This window comes from Leuciscus leuciscus (assembly GCF_965113295.1).
Source record: "Leuciscus leuciscus genome assembly, chromosome: 11".
In the NCBI taxonomy this organism is placed as follows: domain Eukaryota; kingdom Metazoa; phylum Chordata; class Actinopteri; order Cypriniformes; family Leuciscidae; genus Leuciscus; species Leuciscus leuciscus.
In genome coordinates, this window is record NC_138735.1 from 34,601,394 (window position 1) to 34,616,393 (window position 15,000).

The 15,000-nt window shown below is 45.5% G+C and overlaps 1 protein-coding gene across 50 annotated transcripts in view; it reads right to left on the reverse strand.

The window, feature by feature from the left end:
• Positions 1 to 15,000, reverse strand: part of LOC309509794 (uncharacterized protein) — a 59,365-nt gene that overhangs the window by 43,111 nt on the left and 1,254 nt on the right. For 5 of the 50 annotated variants that reach the window (XM_082184667.1, XM_082184652.1, XM_082184673.1 and 2 more), the window contains exons 2-34: positions 14,943 to 14,987; positions 14,574 to 14,603; positions 14,190 to 14,234; positions 14,041 to 14,100; positions 13,914 to 13,949; positions 13,767 to 13,814; positions 13,655 to 13,690; positions 13,487 to 13,543; positions 13,342 to 13,389; positions 12,941 to 12,988; positions 12,796 to 12,840; positions 12,670 to 12,705; positions 12,529 to 12,573; positions 12,417 to 12,452; positions 12,270 to 12,317; positions 11,723 to 11,800; positions 11,367 to 11,477; positions 11,039 to 11,149; positions 10,841 to 10,951; positions 7,288 to 7,389; positions 7,009 to 7,119; positions 6,599 to 6,709; positions 6,213 to 6,323; positions 5,632 to 5,739; positions 5,380 to 5,490; positions 5,155 to 5,265; positions 4,327 to 4,437; positions 3,912 to 4,010; positions 3,729 to 3,839; positions 1,767 to 1,868; positions 296 to 406; positions 104 to 208; positions 1 to 10 (exon numbers count right to left, since the gene is read on the reverse strand). The exon at positions 1 to 10 is cut by the window's left edge and continues 101 nt beyond it. In XM_082184667.1, the coding sequence (XP_082040793.1) occupies positions 1 to 10; positions 104 to 208; positions 296 to 406; positions 1,767 to 1,868; positions 3,729 to 3,839; positions 3,912 to 4,010; positions 4,327 to 4,437; positions 5,155 to 5,265; positions 5,380 to 5,490; positions 5,632 to 5,739; positions 6,213 to 6,323; positions 6,599 to 6,709; positions 7,009 to 7,119; positions 7,288 to 7,389; positions 10,841 to 10,951; positions 11,039 to 11,149; positions 11,367 to 11,477; positions 11,723 to 11,800; positions 12,270 to 12,317; positions 12,417 to 12,452; positions 12,529 to 12,573; positions 12,670 to 12,705; positions 12,796 to 12,840; positions 12,941 to 12,988; positions 13,342 to 13,389; positions 13,487 to 13,543; positions 13,655 to 13,690; positions 13,767 to 13,814; positions 13,914 to 13,949; positions 14,041 to 14,100; positions 14,190 to 14,192 (2,371 nt within the window). In that variant the 5' untranslated portion in view covers positions 14,193 to 14,234; positions 14,574 to 14,603; positions 14,943 to 14,987. Of the gene's footprint in view, positions 11 to 103; positions 209 to 295; positions 407 to 1,766; positions 1,869 to 3,728; positions 3,840 to 3,911; positions 4,011 to 4,326; positions 4,438 to 5,154; positions 5,266 to 5,379; positions 5,491 to 5,631; positions 5,740 to 6,212; positions 6,324 to 6,598; positions 6,710 to 7,008; positions 7,120 to 7,287; positions 7,390 to 10,840; positions 10,952 to 11,038; positions 11,150 to 11,366; positions 11,478 to 11,722; positions 11,801 to 12,269; positions 12,318 to 12,416; positions 12,453 to 12,528; positions 12,577 to 12,669; positions 12,706 to 12,795; positions 12,841 to 12,940; positions 12,989 to 13,341; positions 13,390 to 13,486; positions 13,544 to 13,654; positions 13,691 to 13,766; positions 13,815 to 13,913; positions 13,950 to 14,040; positions 14,101 to 14,189; positions 14,235 to 14,573; positions 14,604 to 14,942; positions 14,988 to 15,000 lie in introns of all 50 variants that reach the window. The other 45 variants (XM_082184669.1, XM_082184679.1, XM_082184665.1 and 42 more) reach the window with 41 other exon arrangements.

Here is a 15,000-nt window from a genome sequence, read left to right on the forward strand (position 1 = left end):
TGTACTTCAGCTGAGAGAAACACAGATGTTCATGATCACACGTGTGTGTGTGTGTGTGTGTGTGTGTGTGTGTGTGTGTGTGTGTGTGTGTGTGTGTGCGAACCTCGCTGCGCAGCTCTGACGCGTGTTTAGCGTGTTGTGTGTCTCGAGTCTCGGGCAGAAGAGCGTAAAGACACGCATCCGTTCGGTTCTGCTCTTTATATTTCACCTGCATGTAAAACACACACACACCTTTCCTCATCACATGTTCAGGACATGCGTGTGCTCGTGATCACGTGATCTGCTGTGGACATACGTCACTCTGCAGCTGGCAGGCGTGTTTGGCGTGTTCGGTCTCCAGTGTGTGTGGCATCAGGCTGTACAAGTTACTCTCGGACTCCTTCTTCCCTTCATGCTTGTACTGAAGCTGCAAACACACGCAAACACACGCAAACCACACACAAACACACGCAAAACACACAAACACACGCAAAACACACGCAAACACACGCAAACACACGCAGAACACACACAAACACACGCACACACACGCAAAACACACACACACATGCAAAACACACGCAAACACACACACACGCAAAACTTGAGAAACTTTACTAGGAAAAAATATTAGCAATTCATAATTTCAGTCATGTGACCTGGACCTTTCCAACTCAAAAGAAAGAACGACAAAAATATGAGAACAGAACGCAGATTTTGAACACATATACAATATTTCAGGGCTCGTACAGAGACTTACAATGAAATTCCAGGACTTTTCAAGCACTACTTTTTTGGTTTTCAATCAGAGATCTCACTCATCAAACAATATCTATATTTTGTTTCAAATTCTAAAAAAGGTAAATAGATAAACAAAAATAAACCAATAAAATAAAATGGCACAAATAAAGTGCAGCAGATGCAATGACTAGTAACTTTAACCAGTGAAAGGATTTTATGACAAAGATATCGCTTTCCTTATTAAATCTGATTTCTTTCCTCATGAATATATGATTGACCTGAAGAATAAAAGCTGTATCATATACTAGGATATTTATGAGCACTATCACACTCAAAGCCATATGGCTCTATAGCTACATCAGACGAGCTGCAGCTTTAATTTTGTGTGAAAAGATTTTTTTAGCGATAAAATTAAACACTAATTTCACATATATCGTCTTTCAATAATTCAAGCGCTTTTCAAATACCTTTTGATAAATATGGATGTTTTTACGAGTTTTCCAGGACTTACATTTCAAAAAGTCAAATTACTTCAAGCATTATATATAACAACTGTACATTGAATTTGGTCTTTTAACATCTCTATCTCAGTGGAAACCTGGCGGTCAGTGGAGGAAGTGATGTCATAGTGATGTCATAGGCCTTATGCTATGATGCTTGTCTGTTGTCTGATTAAGACATTTCATAATTTGTACCAGGACATTTATGGTTGTTTATATTGTTCAAAAAAGTTCTTGGTAAAAAAAAAAGAAAAAAAGAAGAAGCTACTGAGCCTATTATTATTGTACAGCGCAAGGTTTCTGCACATCCACGTCTTCTTCTCGGTTTGTAGTGTATCTCTGTGGCAGAGGGACAGCTCCACACGCTGGTTTGGCATGCATGTGCACAGATATTTCTTGAGACGATGCTGCGTTTGCGGAATTTATTTTCAGAACGGGGGGGGGGGGGGGGTGCTCTGGCTTCGTGTGGATGTGGCCATAGTGATGTCATAGTGATGTCACAGTGATGTCACAGTGATGTCACAGTCCTGTGTTCATCAGTGTTACCTGGCTCTGGAGGTCGGTCATGTGACTGGCGAACTGTGTGTCAGCGGTCTGAGGCAGGAGTGAGTACAGACTAGCCTGATCGTCCTTCTGCTTATATCTGACCTGCAGAACACACACCATAATCAATGTCACATCATAATCAACGCTCAGATCACATCATAATCAACACTCAGATCACATCATAATCAACGTTCAAATCACATCATAATCAACACTCGTGTCATGTTTCTATGAAGGGCAGATATTAGTCCACATTTTTACCTTTTAAGGGTCTTATCTTATCTTTAATGCCAAATTCATACATTTAATCAATAAGTTCAACTATAATAATAAGATTCTATATGGTTCCAAATCAGATGAACTCAGTTTCACTACACTCATGCACTTCTGCTGTGTGTTTCTGTGGATCCGCTTTCACTGGTGAAATAAAGCAAACACAGACACATCTGTGTAAGATGTGCTAGAGTTTAACCCCTGGTTGACTGCACTGCTGTGTAAGATGTGCTAGAGTTTAACCCCTGGTTGACTGCGCTGCTGTGTAAGATGTGCCAGAGTTTAACCCCTGGTTGACTGCGCTGCTGTGTAAGACGTGCTAGAGTTTAACCCCTGGTTGACTGCGCTGCTGTGTAAGATGTGCTAGAGTTTAACCCCTGGTTGACTGCGCTGCTGTGTAAGATGTACTAGAGTTTAACCCCTGGTTGACTGCGCTGCTGTGTAAGATGTGCTAGAGTTTAACCCCTGGTTGACTGCGCCGCTGTGTAAGATGTGCTAGAGTTTAACCCCTGGTTGACTGCGCTGCTGTGTAAGATGTGCTAGAGTTTAACCCCTGGTTGACTGCGCCGCTGTGTAAGATGTGCTAGAGTTTAACCCCTGGTTGACTGCGCTGCTGTGTAAGATGTGCTACAGTTTAACCCCTGGTTGACTGCGCTGCTGTCTGAGATGTGCTAGAGTTTAACCCCTGGTTGACTGCGCTGCTGTCTGAGATGTGCTAGAGTTTAACCCCTGGTTGACTGCGCTGCTGTCTGAGATGTGCTAGAGTTTAACCCCTGGTTGACTGCGCTGCTGTCTGAGATGTGCTAGAGTTTAACCCCTGGTTGACTGCGCTGCTGTGTAAGATGTGCTAGAGTTTAACCCCTGGTTGACTGCGCCGCTGTGTAAGATGTGCTAGAGTTTAACCCCTGGTTGACTGCGCTGCTGTGTAAGATGTGCTAGAGTTTAACCCCTGGTTGACTGCGCTGCTGTGTAAGATGTGCTATAGTTTAACCCCTGGTTGACTGCGCTGCTGTCTGAGATGTGCTAGAGTTTAACCCCTGGTTGACTGCGCTGCTGTCTGAGATGTGCTAGAGTTTAACCCCTGGTTGACTGCGCTGCTGTCTGAGATGTGCTAGAGTTTAACCCCTGGTTGACTGCGCTGCTGTCTGAGATGTGCTAGAGTTTAACCTCTGGTTGACTGCGCTGCTGTGTAACGTCTTCTGCAGTCGTGAGATGTTCAGAGAGAACCGCACTCCTGCTCGAGTGATGATGATTCACTGTGTCATATGATTTGATGAATCCAATTATCTTGAATTTTGGGGCATTTTCTGTGTTTCAGTGGCACTTCTGCCTCCAGCCCTGTTCATGTCTGACCCTGGTTCATGTTCACAGTTCATTCAGTGAAGAACATCTGTCTTTACGGTGAACATCTGCAACACAGCACAGACAGCAGCGTAGCGGGACGCCTGGCTTTACACACACATGAACTCTAATGACATCCCATTCCTGATCCGGAGGGTTTAATATGGAGTTGCTCCACCCTTTGCCGCTATAACAGCTAAGAGGCTGGATTTGCAAGCGTCTGCATGTCTAGTGCTTGATTTTATACAGCTGTGGCCATGGAAGTGATTGGAACACCTGAACTCAATGATTTGGAGGAGTGTCCCAAAACTTTTGGCACTATAGTGTACAGGGTGCGCTTGGCGTCACCTGGCTCTGCGCGTCTGCGATGTCTCGAGCCGTCTGCGTCTGCAGTGTCTGCGTCAGGCGAGTGAAGAGCGGGCTCGATAAACTCCCTCGGCCGTCCTCTCGGTACTTCACCTGAACACAAACAGCCAGCTCTTCTAGTGTTGTACAGCGAGCTTCACACAAATGTGTGCAGCGTCACACTACCTCACTGATGATGTCAGTGGCGTGTTTAGCGTGTTGCGTGTCCAGCGTCTCGGGCAGGGTGGCGTACAGCGAGCCGTTCACCTGCTGCTTATATTTCACCTGAAGGAAACACACACAGAAACTCCATCAGACTCACACACTGCTTCATCACTCGAAGCCGTACTGAGATTTTGAGATGATATTTCAATAATTTAACAACATGTTAACTTTCACATGTTCTCTGGTAGCAGTTAATGGTCACATGACATGCAGCTAAACAAATAAAATATTTTATGTTTCTTAAAAAAGGGTTTTATTTTGATGTTTATGATTCAATTGATTATTAAGACTTATATTTATTTTGATTAATTTCTCAAAGCTTGAGAAAGGCAGATGTGAATGACTGATTCTGATTGGCTGAGATGGTTTTCCTCGCCTCGCTCTGCAGATCCGACACGGCTCTGACGAACTGCGTCTCCGGAGTCTCAGACAGCTGAGAGTAAACGCTGGACGAGAGGCTCCTCCTGCCCTCCTCACGGTACTGGTTCTGAAACACACGAGCAAACGGAGTGTGTGTGAGATCTGAGTGTGTGTGAGATCTGAGTGCGTGTGAGATCTGAGATGGAGCTTCACCTCACTGAGTGTGTGTGAGATATGTGAGATCTGAGTGCGTGTGAGATCTGAGTGCGTGTGAGATCTGAGATGGAGCTTCACCTCACTGAGTGTGTGTGAGATATGTGAGATATGTGAGATCTGAGTGTGTGTGAGATCTGAGTGTGTGTGAGATCTGATCTGAGTGTGTGTGAGATATGTGAGATCTGAGTGTGTGTGAGATCTGAGTGTGTGTGATATCTGATCTGAGTGTGTGTGAGATCTGAGTGTGTGTGAGATCTGAGTGTGTGTGAGATCTGAGATGGAGCTTCACCTCACTGAGTGTGTGTGAGATCTGAGTGTGTGTGATATCTGATCTGAGTGTGTGTGATATCTGATCTGAGTGTGTGTGAGATCTGAGTGTGTGTGAGATCTGAGTGTGTGTGAGATCTGAGTGTGTGTGATATCTGATCTGAGTGTGTGTGAGATCTGAGTGTGTGTGAGATCTGATCTGAGTATGTGTGAGATCTGAGATGGAGCTTCACCTCACTGAGTGTGTGTGAGATCTGAGTGTGTGTGAGATCTGATCTGAGTGTGTGTGAGATCTGAGTGTGTGTGAGATCTGAGTGTGTGTGAGATCTGAGTGTGTGTGAGATCTGAGATGGAGCTTCACCTCACTGAGTGTGTGTGAGATCTGCTGGACACACTTCATCTCTGCTGAGTCTGGAACCGCAGTGAACGAGGAGCCTGAGAAATCACCCTTCCCGATGCCTTTATACGCCACCTGATGAAGAAGTGGAGAAGAAGGTCACGCTACAGTCACACGCGTGTGAGGAAGAGCAGAACACGTTAACTAGAGCTCAGATCTGATGATGATGAAGATGATGAAGAACGTCACCTGGCTCTGGATCTGAGCGGCGTCTCGAGCGTGTCGAGTTTCTGGAGTTTCTGCGAGCTGATGGTACAGAGATCTGCTCATCTGCTGCTGAGCGTCAGCCTTATACTTCACCTGCACACACACACACACACGCACGCACGCGCACACACACACAGCGGATCAGTCATGCTTGTCATGATGTTGACTGGAGGAACTCTGGCCTGAACACTGAGGTGACTGTAAGACTGTACTGTTGGAGTGTGTGTGTCGTACGCTGCTCTGTAACTCTGCGGTGTGTTTGCTGAACTGCGTCTCCAGCGTCTCCGGCATCAGGGAGTACAGGTTACTGGAGTTCTCCTTCAGGTCAGCTTTATACTTCAGCTGAAACACACACACACACACACACACACGAGGAGTAAAAGAGGCTCCAGACAGAACATTCTGAGTGTCTGTTTCTGTGGAAAGACTGAATCTACGGAGGTCACAGGGGTCACAGAGGTCAGAGGTCACGGAGGCCAGAGGTCATAGAGGGTCACGGAGGTCAGAGGTCACAGGTAAGAGAGGTTCACATAGGTCATATAGTGTTATAGAGGTCACATAGGTCAGAGGTTCACAGAGGGTCACGGAGGTCAGAGGTCACATAGGTCAGAGAGGTTCACATAGGTCATATAGTGTTATAGAGGTCACATAGGTCAGAGGTTCACAGAGGTCACAGAGGGTCACGGAGGTCAGAGGTCACAGGTCAGAGAGGTTCACATAGGTCATATAGTGTTATAGAGGTCACATAGGTCAGAGGTTCACAGAGGGTCACATAGGTCAGAGGTTCACAGAGGTCAGAGGTCACGGAGGTTCACCTCACTCTGCAGCTCCATCTGCTGCTTCACGAACTCATTCTGCGGCGTCTCTGGCATCAGGGAGAACAGATTACTCCCCGTCACTGACGCCCGGCCCTGCTGGTACTGCAGCTGATCACACAACAAACACAGTCACATGATCACAAGAAGAGTCACATGATCACATGAAGTGTCACTTGATCACATAATGTAGTTGTGAAGAGCAGGACTATATGGCTGCGTTTACACTTGCACAAAAACATGATCTGACACAGATCTGATTATTGTAGCACACGTGTAAACAGAAATCAGATCAGATCTGTGCTTTAAGCCTTGGATTATATTATACACAGCCTCTGATTGGGTCACAGTCACAGCTCAGATCTGATGATGATGAAGAACGTCACCTGGCTCTGGATCTGAGCGGCGTCTCGAGCGTGTCGAGTTTCTGGAGTTTCTGCGAGTTGATGGTACAGAGATCTGCTCATCTGCTGCTGAGCGTCAGTCTTATACTTCACCTGCACACACACACACACACACACACACACACACACACACACACGTCAGCCTTATACTTCACCTGCACACACACACACACACACACACACACACACACACACACACACACGTCAGCCTTATACTTCACCTGCACACACACACACACACACACACACACACACACACACACACACACACACACACACGCATGGTGGTGATTGTGATGATGGTGATGATGAAGATCTTGGTGATGGTGATGTTGGAGAAGGTGATGTTGGCGATGATGAAGATGTTGGTGATGATGAAGATGTTGGTATACCTGACTCTGCAGCTCAGAGATGCTCCTGCTGAATTGAGTCTCTGCAGTTTCAGGAAGCTGAGAGTAAACGCAGCAGCTGATGCTCTTCCGGCTCTGCTCGCGGTACTTATTCTGCACACACACACACACACACACACACACACACACACACACACACACACACACACACACACACACACACACACACACACACACACACACACACACACACACACAGGGCTGTCACACACTTCATGGATCAGTGTAACCTGCTCTGATCCTTCATCTCGTCTGCTTCACCTCGCTGATGGTCTCTGTGATCTCTCTGGCGAACTGAATCTCCGGCGTCTCGGGCAGCGTAGAGAAGAGAGAGCCTGACGCCTGTTTGTCCTTATACACCACCTGATACACACACACACACAACACTGAGAACAGAGAGTCTGACGCCTGTCTGTCCTTATACACCACCTGATACAACACACACACACATACACTCACAACACTCTTGTGTGCTTGTTTGTGTGTACATGTGTGTGTGTACATATGTGTGTGTGTGTGTGTACATATGTGTGTGTGTACGTGTGTGTGTGTGTGTGTGTACATGCGCGTGTGTGTGTACATGCCTGTACGCATGCGTGTGTGTGTGTTGTCACACAGGGCGTGTGTGATGCGTCAGTGCAGTAGTACTGGGATAGTAGTGCCTGTAGTTTAGTAGATATTGCATGCTTCATGCTACTTCTGCTTGCTAAGGGCGAAAAGAGGAGTCGAGTGCGTAAGCCTCCTCCTGTCGGTACATAGCCTCTCCACCGTCAAGACTCCTACAGTGCCTCCTTGCGGCCACACACGGTAACTGGGCCCTAGCGGACCCAGGCTGAACTGTAGGGGATCTCGGAGCAGCAGTGGGCCCCAGAGGCGCGGTGTGCAGGCCCACCAAGCAGTGGACATGCCCTGGTACCCGCCAACCACAACCCCAGCTATGGGTAAATAGTCCCACTGCCTTGTGGGGTAGCCTATAGAGGCAAAGGCTAAGGGAGCACACCCTGAAAAAAAAGGGTTAACCCTAACCCTAACCTGAAAAAAAAGACAAAATACCTCAACGTCCTATTCAGGATCCGCTCTGCTTACCCCACAAGAGGAAGGGGCTAGAAAAGGTGCCCTAAAAATAGCCTGCCTCATACCTCCCGACTGGATTACCCCGTCCAGAGGGAACACCCCATTTGCAGTCAGAAACAAAAGAAATTTAATTTTGGAGCCTGGAATGTGCGCACTCTGATGGACAGCACCTCCAGTGACAGACCTGAGAGACGAACCGCCATCATAGCCAGAGAACTGCAGAGATGCCGGATTGATATAGCTGCTCTCTACGAAACTCGACGGGCAGGTGAAGGGCAGCTGAAGGAGGAGAAAGGTGGCTACACTTTCTTCTGGAAAGGAAAGGCAGCCGATGAGACTAGAAACCATGGAGTTGGACTTGCCATCAAAAACCAGCTTGTCAACCACCTCTCCGAACTTCCTGTGGGGATCAGCGAGCGCCTCATGACAATCCGTCTGGTGTTGGCCAACAACCAGACAGCGACAGTAGTGAACGCCTATGCCCCTACCCTAGACTCCGACGTGGAAGAAAATGAAGCCTTCTACGCCTGCCTGGAAGAAACCCTGTCAAAAATCCCCAGGGAGGACAAGATCATCCTCCTTGGAGACTTCAATGCTAGGGTAGGCCGGGACCTACACCTCTGGAAGGGCACTGGTCCTGATGGGATCCCCGCAGAGATCTTAAAGGAAGGAGGACCAAGGCTCTGGCACCACATCCACCATCTACTCGTCAAGGTCTGGGAAAGGGAAGAGCTCCCCTCAGAGCTCCGGTATGCCCAAATTGTTACCATATTCAAGAAAGGGGACAAGGCTGAATGTGGAAACTACAGGGGCATCTCGCTCTTGTCAACAACAGGCAAAGTCCTTGCTCGTGTCCTCGCCAACCGCCTGCTACCACTATCTGAGGAGATACTCCCTGAATCACAGTGCAGTTTCCGTCCAACTAGGGGAACAACTGACATGATCTTTTCTGCTCGCCAACTACAAGAAAAGTGTCGGAACAAGGACTGCCTCTGTACATGGCCTTTATAGACTTGACAAAGGCCTTTGACTCCGTAGATCGGCAGGCACTGTGGAGCATACTATCAAAGTATGGATGTCATGCCAAATACATCCGTGTACTGAGGCTACTGCATGACGGCATATCAGCCACAGTGCTCAACAGTGGCTCTGAATCTGAGCCATTTACTGTAGAAACTGGGGTCAAACAGGGATGTATCATTGCACCCACCCTATTTGCCATCTTCATTGCAGCCATACTCCACCTTACTGGCCAAGAGTTGCCACAGGGGATCCCAATCCTTTACAGGACTGACGGCAGGCTCTTCAACCTTAGCAGGTTCAAAGCCAAGAGCAAAGCCAGGAATACCACCATCATGGAGCTGCAATACGCCGATGATAACGCCATTGCAGCACACTCCCCTGAAGACCTCCAGGGCATCCTAAATGCCTTTGCCAAGGCATACAGAGCCCTGGGTTTGGCCTTGAACATCAAGAAAACTCAGGTTCTGTATCAACCACCACCCAACCAGCCATCACTCCAGCCCATCATCAAAGTGGATAACACCACTCTGGAAAGCGTAGACCACTTCCCCTACCTTGGCAGCATTCTCTCTTCCAAAGCTGAGATAGACTCTGAAGTTAACCATCGCCTGAGCTGTGCCAGTGGAGCCTATGCCAAACTCAGGACAAGAGTCTTTGATGACCGAGACCTGAAGGCTCAAACCAAGGTCCTGGTTTACAGAGCTGTGATTCTCCCAACTCTGCTGTATGGAGCGGAATCCTGGACCACCTACAGCAGACACCTGAGAGCACTGGAACTATTCCATCAAAGAGCCTTAATAAAAATCTTGAGGATCAACTGGGAAGACAGATGTACAAACTCCAGCATTCTGGAGGATACGAATATGCCCAGCATCACTACCACCATAATGCAGCACCAACTCCGATGGACAGGACATGTCATCCGCATGCCCAACAACCGTCTCCCAAAGCAGATCCTGTACTCCCAGCTAAAAAAAGGACAGCGAGCCCCTGGTGGGCCAAAGAAACGCTTTGAGGACAATATCAAGACCAGCCCGAAAAAGTTTAACATCACGTCAGGCGACTGGGAGAATCTCGCGTTTAACAGGGACTACTGGAGAAAAGCAGTGCAGGAAGGTGTAGCACACCACCAAACAGAACTCCACCGTGCCGCAGATGCAAAGAGACAACACCGCAAGGACAAACAGAGAAAGGCTCCACCACCACACATCACCACACACCACCTCACACCACCTCAACATTCCAATGCCCACACTGCAGCAGAATCTGTGGATCACAGATCGGCCTTTACAGCCACCTGAGGATCCACAGATGAGGCGCCCTGACGGAGGGGACAGTCATACTCGTCTCGAGTGACCGCCGAAGAAGAAGAAAGAAGAAGAAGACAGTGTGAGCATGCGTGTGTGTACGTGTGTGTGTGTGTGTGTGTGTTGTGTGTGTGTGTGTGTGTGTGTGTGTGTGTGTGTGTGTGTGTGTGTGTGTGTGTGCGCATGCGTGTGTGTGTGTGTGTGTGTGCGCATACGTGTGTGTTGAGTGTGTGTGTGTGTGTGTGTGTGTGTGTGTGTGTGCGCATGCGTGTGTGTGTGTGTGTGTGTGCGCATACGTGTGTGTTGAGTGTGTGTGTGTGTGTGTGTGTGTGTGTGTGCGCATGCGTGTGTGTTGAGTGTGTGTGTTGTGTATGCGTGTGTGTACATGAGTGTGTTGTGTGTGTGTGTACCTGGCTTTGTAGCTGGTACGCCTCTTTAGCATGTTTTGTGTCCAGTGTTTCCTCCAGTTGTGTGTAGAGACACGTGGAAGCGTCTTTTCTACCAGCTTCTTTGTATTTATTCTGCCAGACACACAGAGAGGAGTGTGAGAGCGCAGCCAGTCACATGACAGCAGTCAGGTGAACACGCGTGATGAGTGTGTGTGTTACGTGGCTCTGCAGGTCCGTCATGTGTTTGGCGTGTTGCGTGTCCATCGTGTCGGGCAGCTGAGAGAACACACTACAGGACAGCTTCTTCCTCCCATCCGCTCGATACCTGACCTGTCAATCATCATCATCATCATCATCATCATCATCAGTGTGTGTGTGTGTGTGTGTGTGTGTGTGTGTGTGTGTGTGTGGGGCAGCTGAGAGAACACACTACAGGACAGCTTCTTCCTCCCATCCGCTCGGTACCTGACCTGTCAATCATCGTCATCATCATCATCATCAGTGTGTGTGTGTGTGTGTGTGTGTGTGTGTGTGTGTGTGTGTGTACCTCACTCTGCAGCTCCGTCATCTCTCTAGCGAACTGCGTGTCACGTGTGTCGGGCATCAGAGAATACAGATTCACACACAGATCTCTGAGTCCTTCCTCCCGATACTGCATCTGAACAGCAGAGGAACATCACACACACACACACACAAACTAAAGTCATTAAACAAGACTTAATATCTTCAGTATTTTGCTTCTTCTCCAGTAAATGAATCTTGATTTAGGAATGTTTAGATGTAACGAGACAGAGACACTGAGGAAGAGCATCACTGACTTTATTCTGCTCTGATTTCAGACCTCGATGAGTTTAAAGGCCACAGAAACGCTGGTGACGAGGGTCATGTGATCACGCGTCTCACCTCACTGTACAGGTGTGTGGCGTCTTTAGCGTGTCGGATCTCTAGTGTTTCAGGAACACACGAGCCGTTCACCAGCTTCTGTTAAAGCACAAACACACTTCATCTCAAACTCGACTTCTGCAACATGATGGAGATTCACATTAGTCACACATTAGATCTGATCAGTGTTTTATCATGTGCTGCCTCAGAGAATGATGGGAAACCTCATTCTGTCGCCTCACAAACACATTAAACTCAAGATTCAACAGATTTTCCAGATGAAGTGGCGTGAACATTCACAAACACAGCTCATGATCACCGGCAGTGAAAGCGTCTGCAGTGACTCTGATGTGAACCGACGTCATGTGTGAACGTGAGCTGGTCATGTGACCCGCTTCATCATCACGGCACATCTGCTAACTGTGTGAAAGATTCATTCATAAAACATACAACAGATCATCAGCAGCTCTGTGTGAGCGCCTGTCGCCTCCAGCTGCATATAAAACACTCAAATTCATAATAATAAATGTTTATTTAATGCATAAAACATTAAACAGATCATAAGTACCTTCATCTGAGCGTCTGTGACGTCTGTCTGACTCTCTGTCGCCTCCAGCTGCAAACAAAACCATACAAATTAATCAATGAAAATTAATAAAATAAAAAATGAATAATAACTAATGATTATTTAATACATAAAACAGATCATAAGTACCTTCATCTGAGTGTCTGTGATGCCTGTCGCCTCCAGCTGGATGTAAACCATTCAAATTAAATATAATAATAAATAAAAGTGTATTCAATACATAAAACATAATAAAACAGACCATTAGTGTCTCCGTCTGAGTGTCTGTGACGTCTGTCGCCTCCAGCTGCAGATATGACCAAATGAATTATGATAATTAATATAATAAAAACATACAGTGTTAATTTAATACATAAAACATAATAAAGTGGACGATCAGTACCTTCATCTGAGTGTCTGTGACGTCTGTCGCCTCCAGCTGGATGTAAAAACGTTCAAATTAATAACAATAAAAATTAATAAACTAAAAAATTATATTAAATAATGTCTATTTAATACATAAAAAGACCATTAGTGTCTCTGTCTGAGTGTCTGTGACGTCTGTCGCCTCCAGCTGCAGATGAAACCATTAAAATGAATCATAATGAAAATTAATAAAATAAAAAAGAATGATAAATAATGTCTATTTAATACATAAAACAGATCATAAGTACCTTCATCTGAGTGTATGTGACGTCTGACTGAATCTCTGTCGCCTCCAGCTGCAAATAAACCATACAAATTAATCATAATGAAAATTAATAATAACTGATTATTTAATACATAAAACAGATCATAAGTGCCTTCATCTGAGCGTCTGTGACGTCTGTCTGACTCTCTGTCGCCTTTATATCATTCATATAAAACCATTCAAATTAATTATAATAATAAATAAATAAAAGTGTATTCAATACATAACACATAATAAAACAGATCATAAGTGTCTCCGTCTGAGTGTCTGTGACGTCTGTCGCCTCCAGCTGCAGATATGACCAAATTAATTATGATAATAATATAATAAAAACATATAGTGTTAATTTAATACATAAAACATAATAAAGTAGACGACAAGTACCTTCATCTGAGTGTCTGTGACGTCTGTCTGAATCTCTGTCGCCTCCAGCTGGATATAAACCATTCAAATTAATCATAATGAAAATGAATAAACTAAAAAAAATATTTTGTCTAATAATAATGTCTATTTAATACATAAAACAGACCATTAGTGTCTCCGTCTGAGTCTCTGTGGCGTCTGTCTGACTCTCTGTCGCCTCCAGCTGGATATAAAACCAAATTAGTTATATTTGATAATTAATAAATAATTAATCAAATAAAAACATTTAATGTTCATTTAATACATATCACATAATAAAGTGGACGATCAGTACCTTCATCTGAGTGTCTGTGACGTCTGTCGCCTCCAGCTGGATATAAACCATTCAAATTATAATAAAATAAAAAATAAGAATAAATAATGTCTATTTAATACATAAAACAGACCATTAGTGTCTCCGTCTGAGTGTCTGTGACGTCTGTCGCCTCCAGCTGCAGATACAACCAAATGAATTATGATAATAATAATTAATCAAATAAACACATATAATGTTTATTCAATACATAAAACATAATAAAGTGGACGATCAGTACCTTCATCTGAGTGTCTGTGACGTCTGTCGCCTCCAGCTGGATGTAAAAACGTTCAAATTAATAATAATAAAAATTAATAAACAAAAAAATTATATTAAATAATGTCTATTTAATACATAAAACAGACCATTAGTGTCTCTGTCTGCGCGGCTGTGACGTCTGTCTGACTCTCTGTCGCCTCCAGCTGCTGACAATATAAAAATAATCATATAATAATATGATAATAATTAATACAAAAAAACATATAATGTTTACATAACACATAATAAAACAGACCATTAGTGTCTCCGTCTGAGCGACTATGACGCCTGTCGCCTCCAGCTGCATATGAAACCATTCAAATTAATAATAATAATAATAATAATCACTATTAACTGTCGAGCTGCCGATCATTAATACAGAACGTGAGAGTGATTCTGATCCACAGGAGAGTCTGAGAGTTTAAACACACATTCACATGCTGATTCTGAAATATTGATATGATATTTCTGAGGGAGCTCTGTGTCAGAGACATGAAGTGTGTGTCTGTAGATCCGAGTTTAACATGACAAACACATGAAGCGTTTAGCATCCTAACCCTAACCCTAACCCTAACCCTAACACAGAACAACAGAAACCAGTGCAGAACCACAGATCCATTACTGATGCAGATCGACTCACCGCGTCTGTGGAGTTTACTTCACTCTGCTCCTGCACACACACACACACACACACACACGTCTCTTATGACAGGTTCTTTAAGCATCAGTTTCTGCTCCACCAATGAGAGCAGGCGGTGAGCTGCTGATGGACTGATCGACCAATCAGATCAGTGGAGCAGAACCGGTTCTCTATACCTGCGTTCAGCTCTAGATCCTGATCAACGACATTAAGAGCTTCTGCTGATGGACTGATCGACCAATCAGATCAGTGGACCTGACTCAATCAACCAATCAGAACTGGCTCTACACCTGCGATCAGCTCAAGAGATCCGACTGACTTTCACTCCAGATCAATGAGTTTCTGCTGACGGGCTTCAGTCACACTCACCTCACGGGCCGCTGGGATCCGATCAGAACCGGCTCCAGGAGAACCCTGTGGAACACAC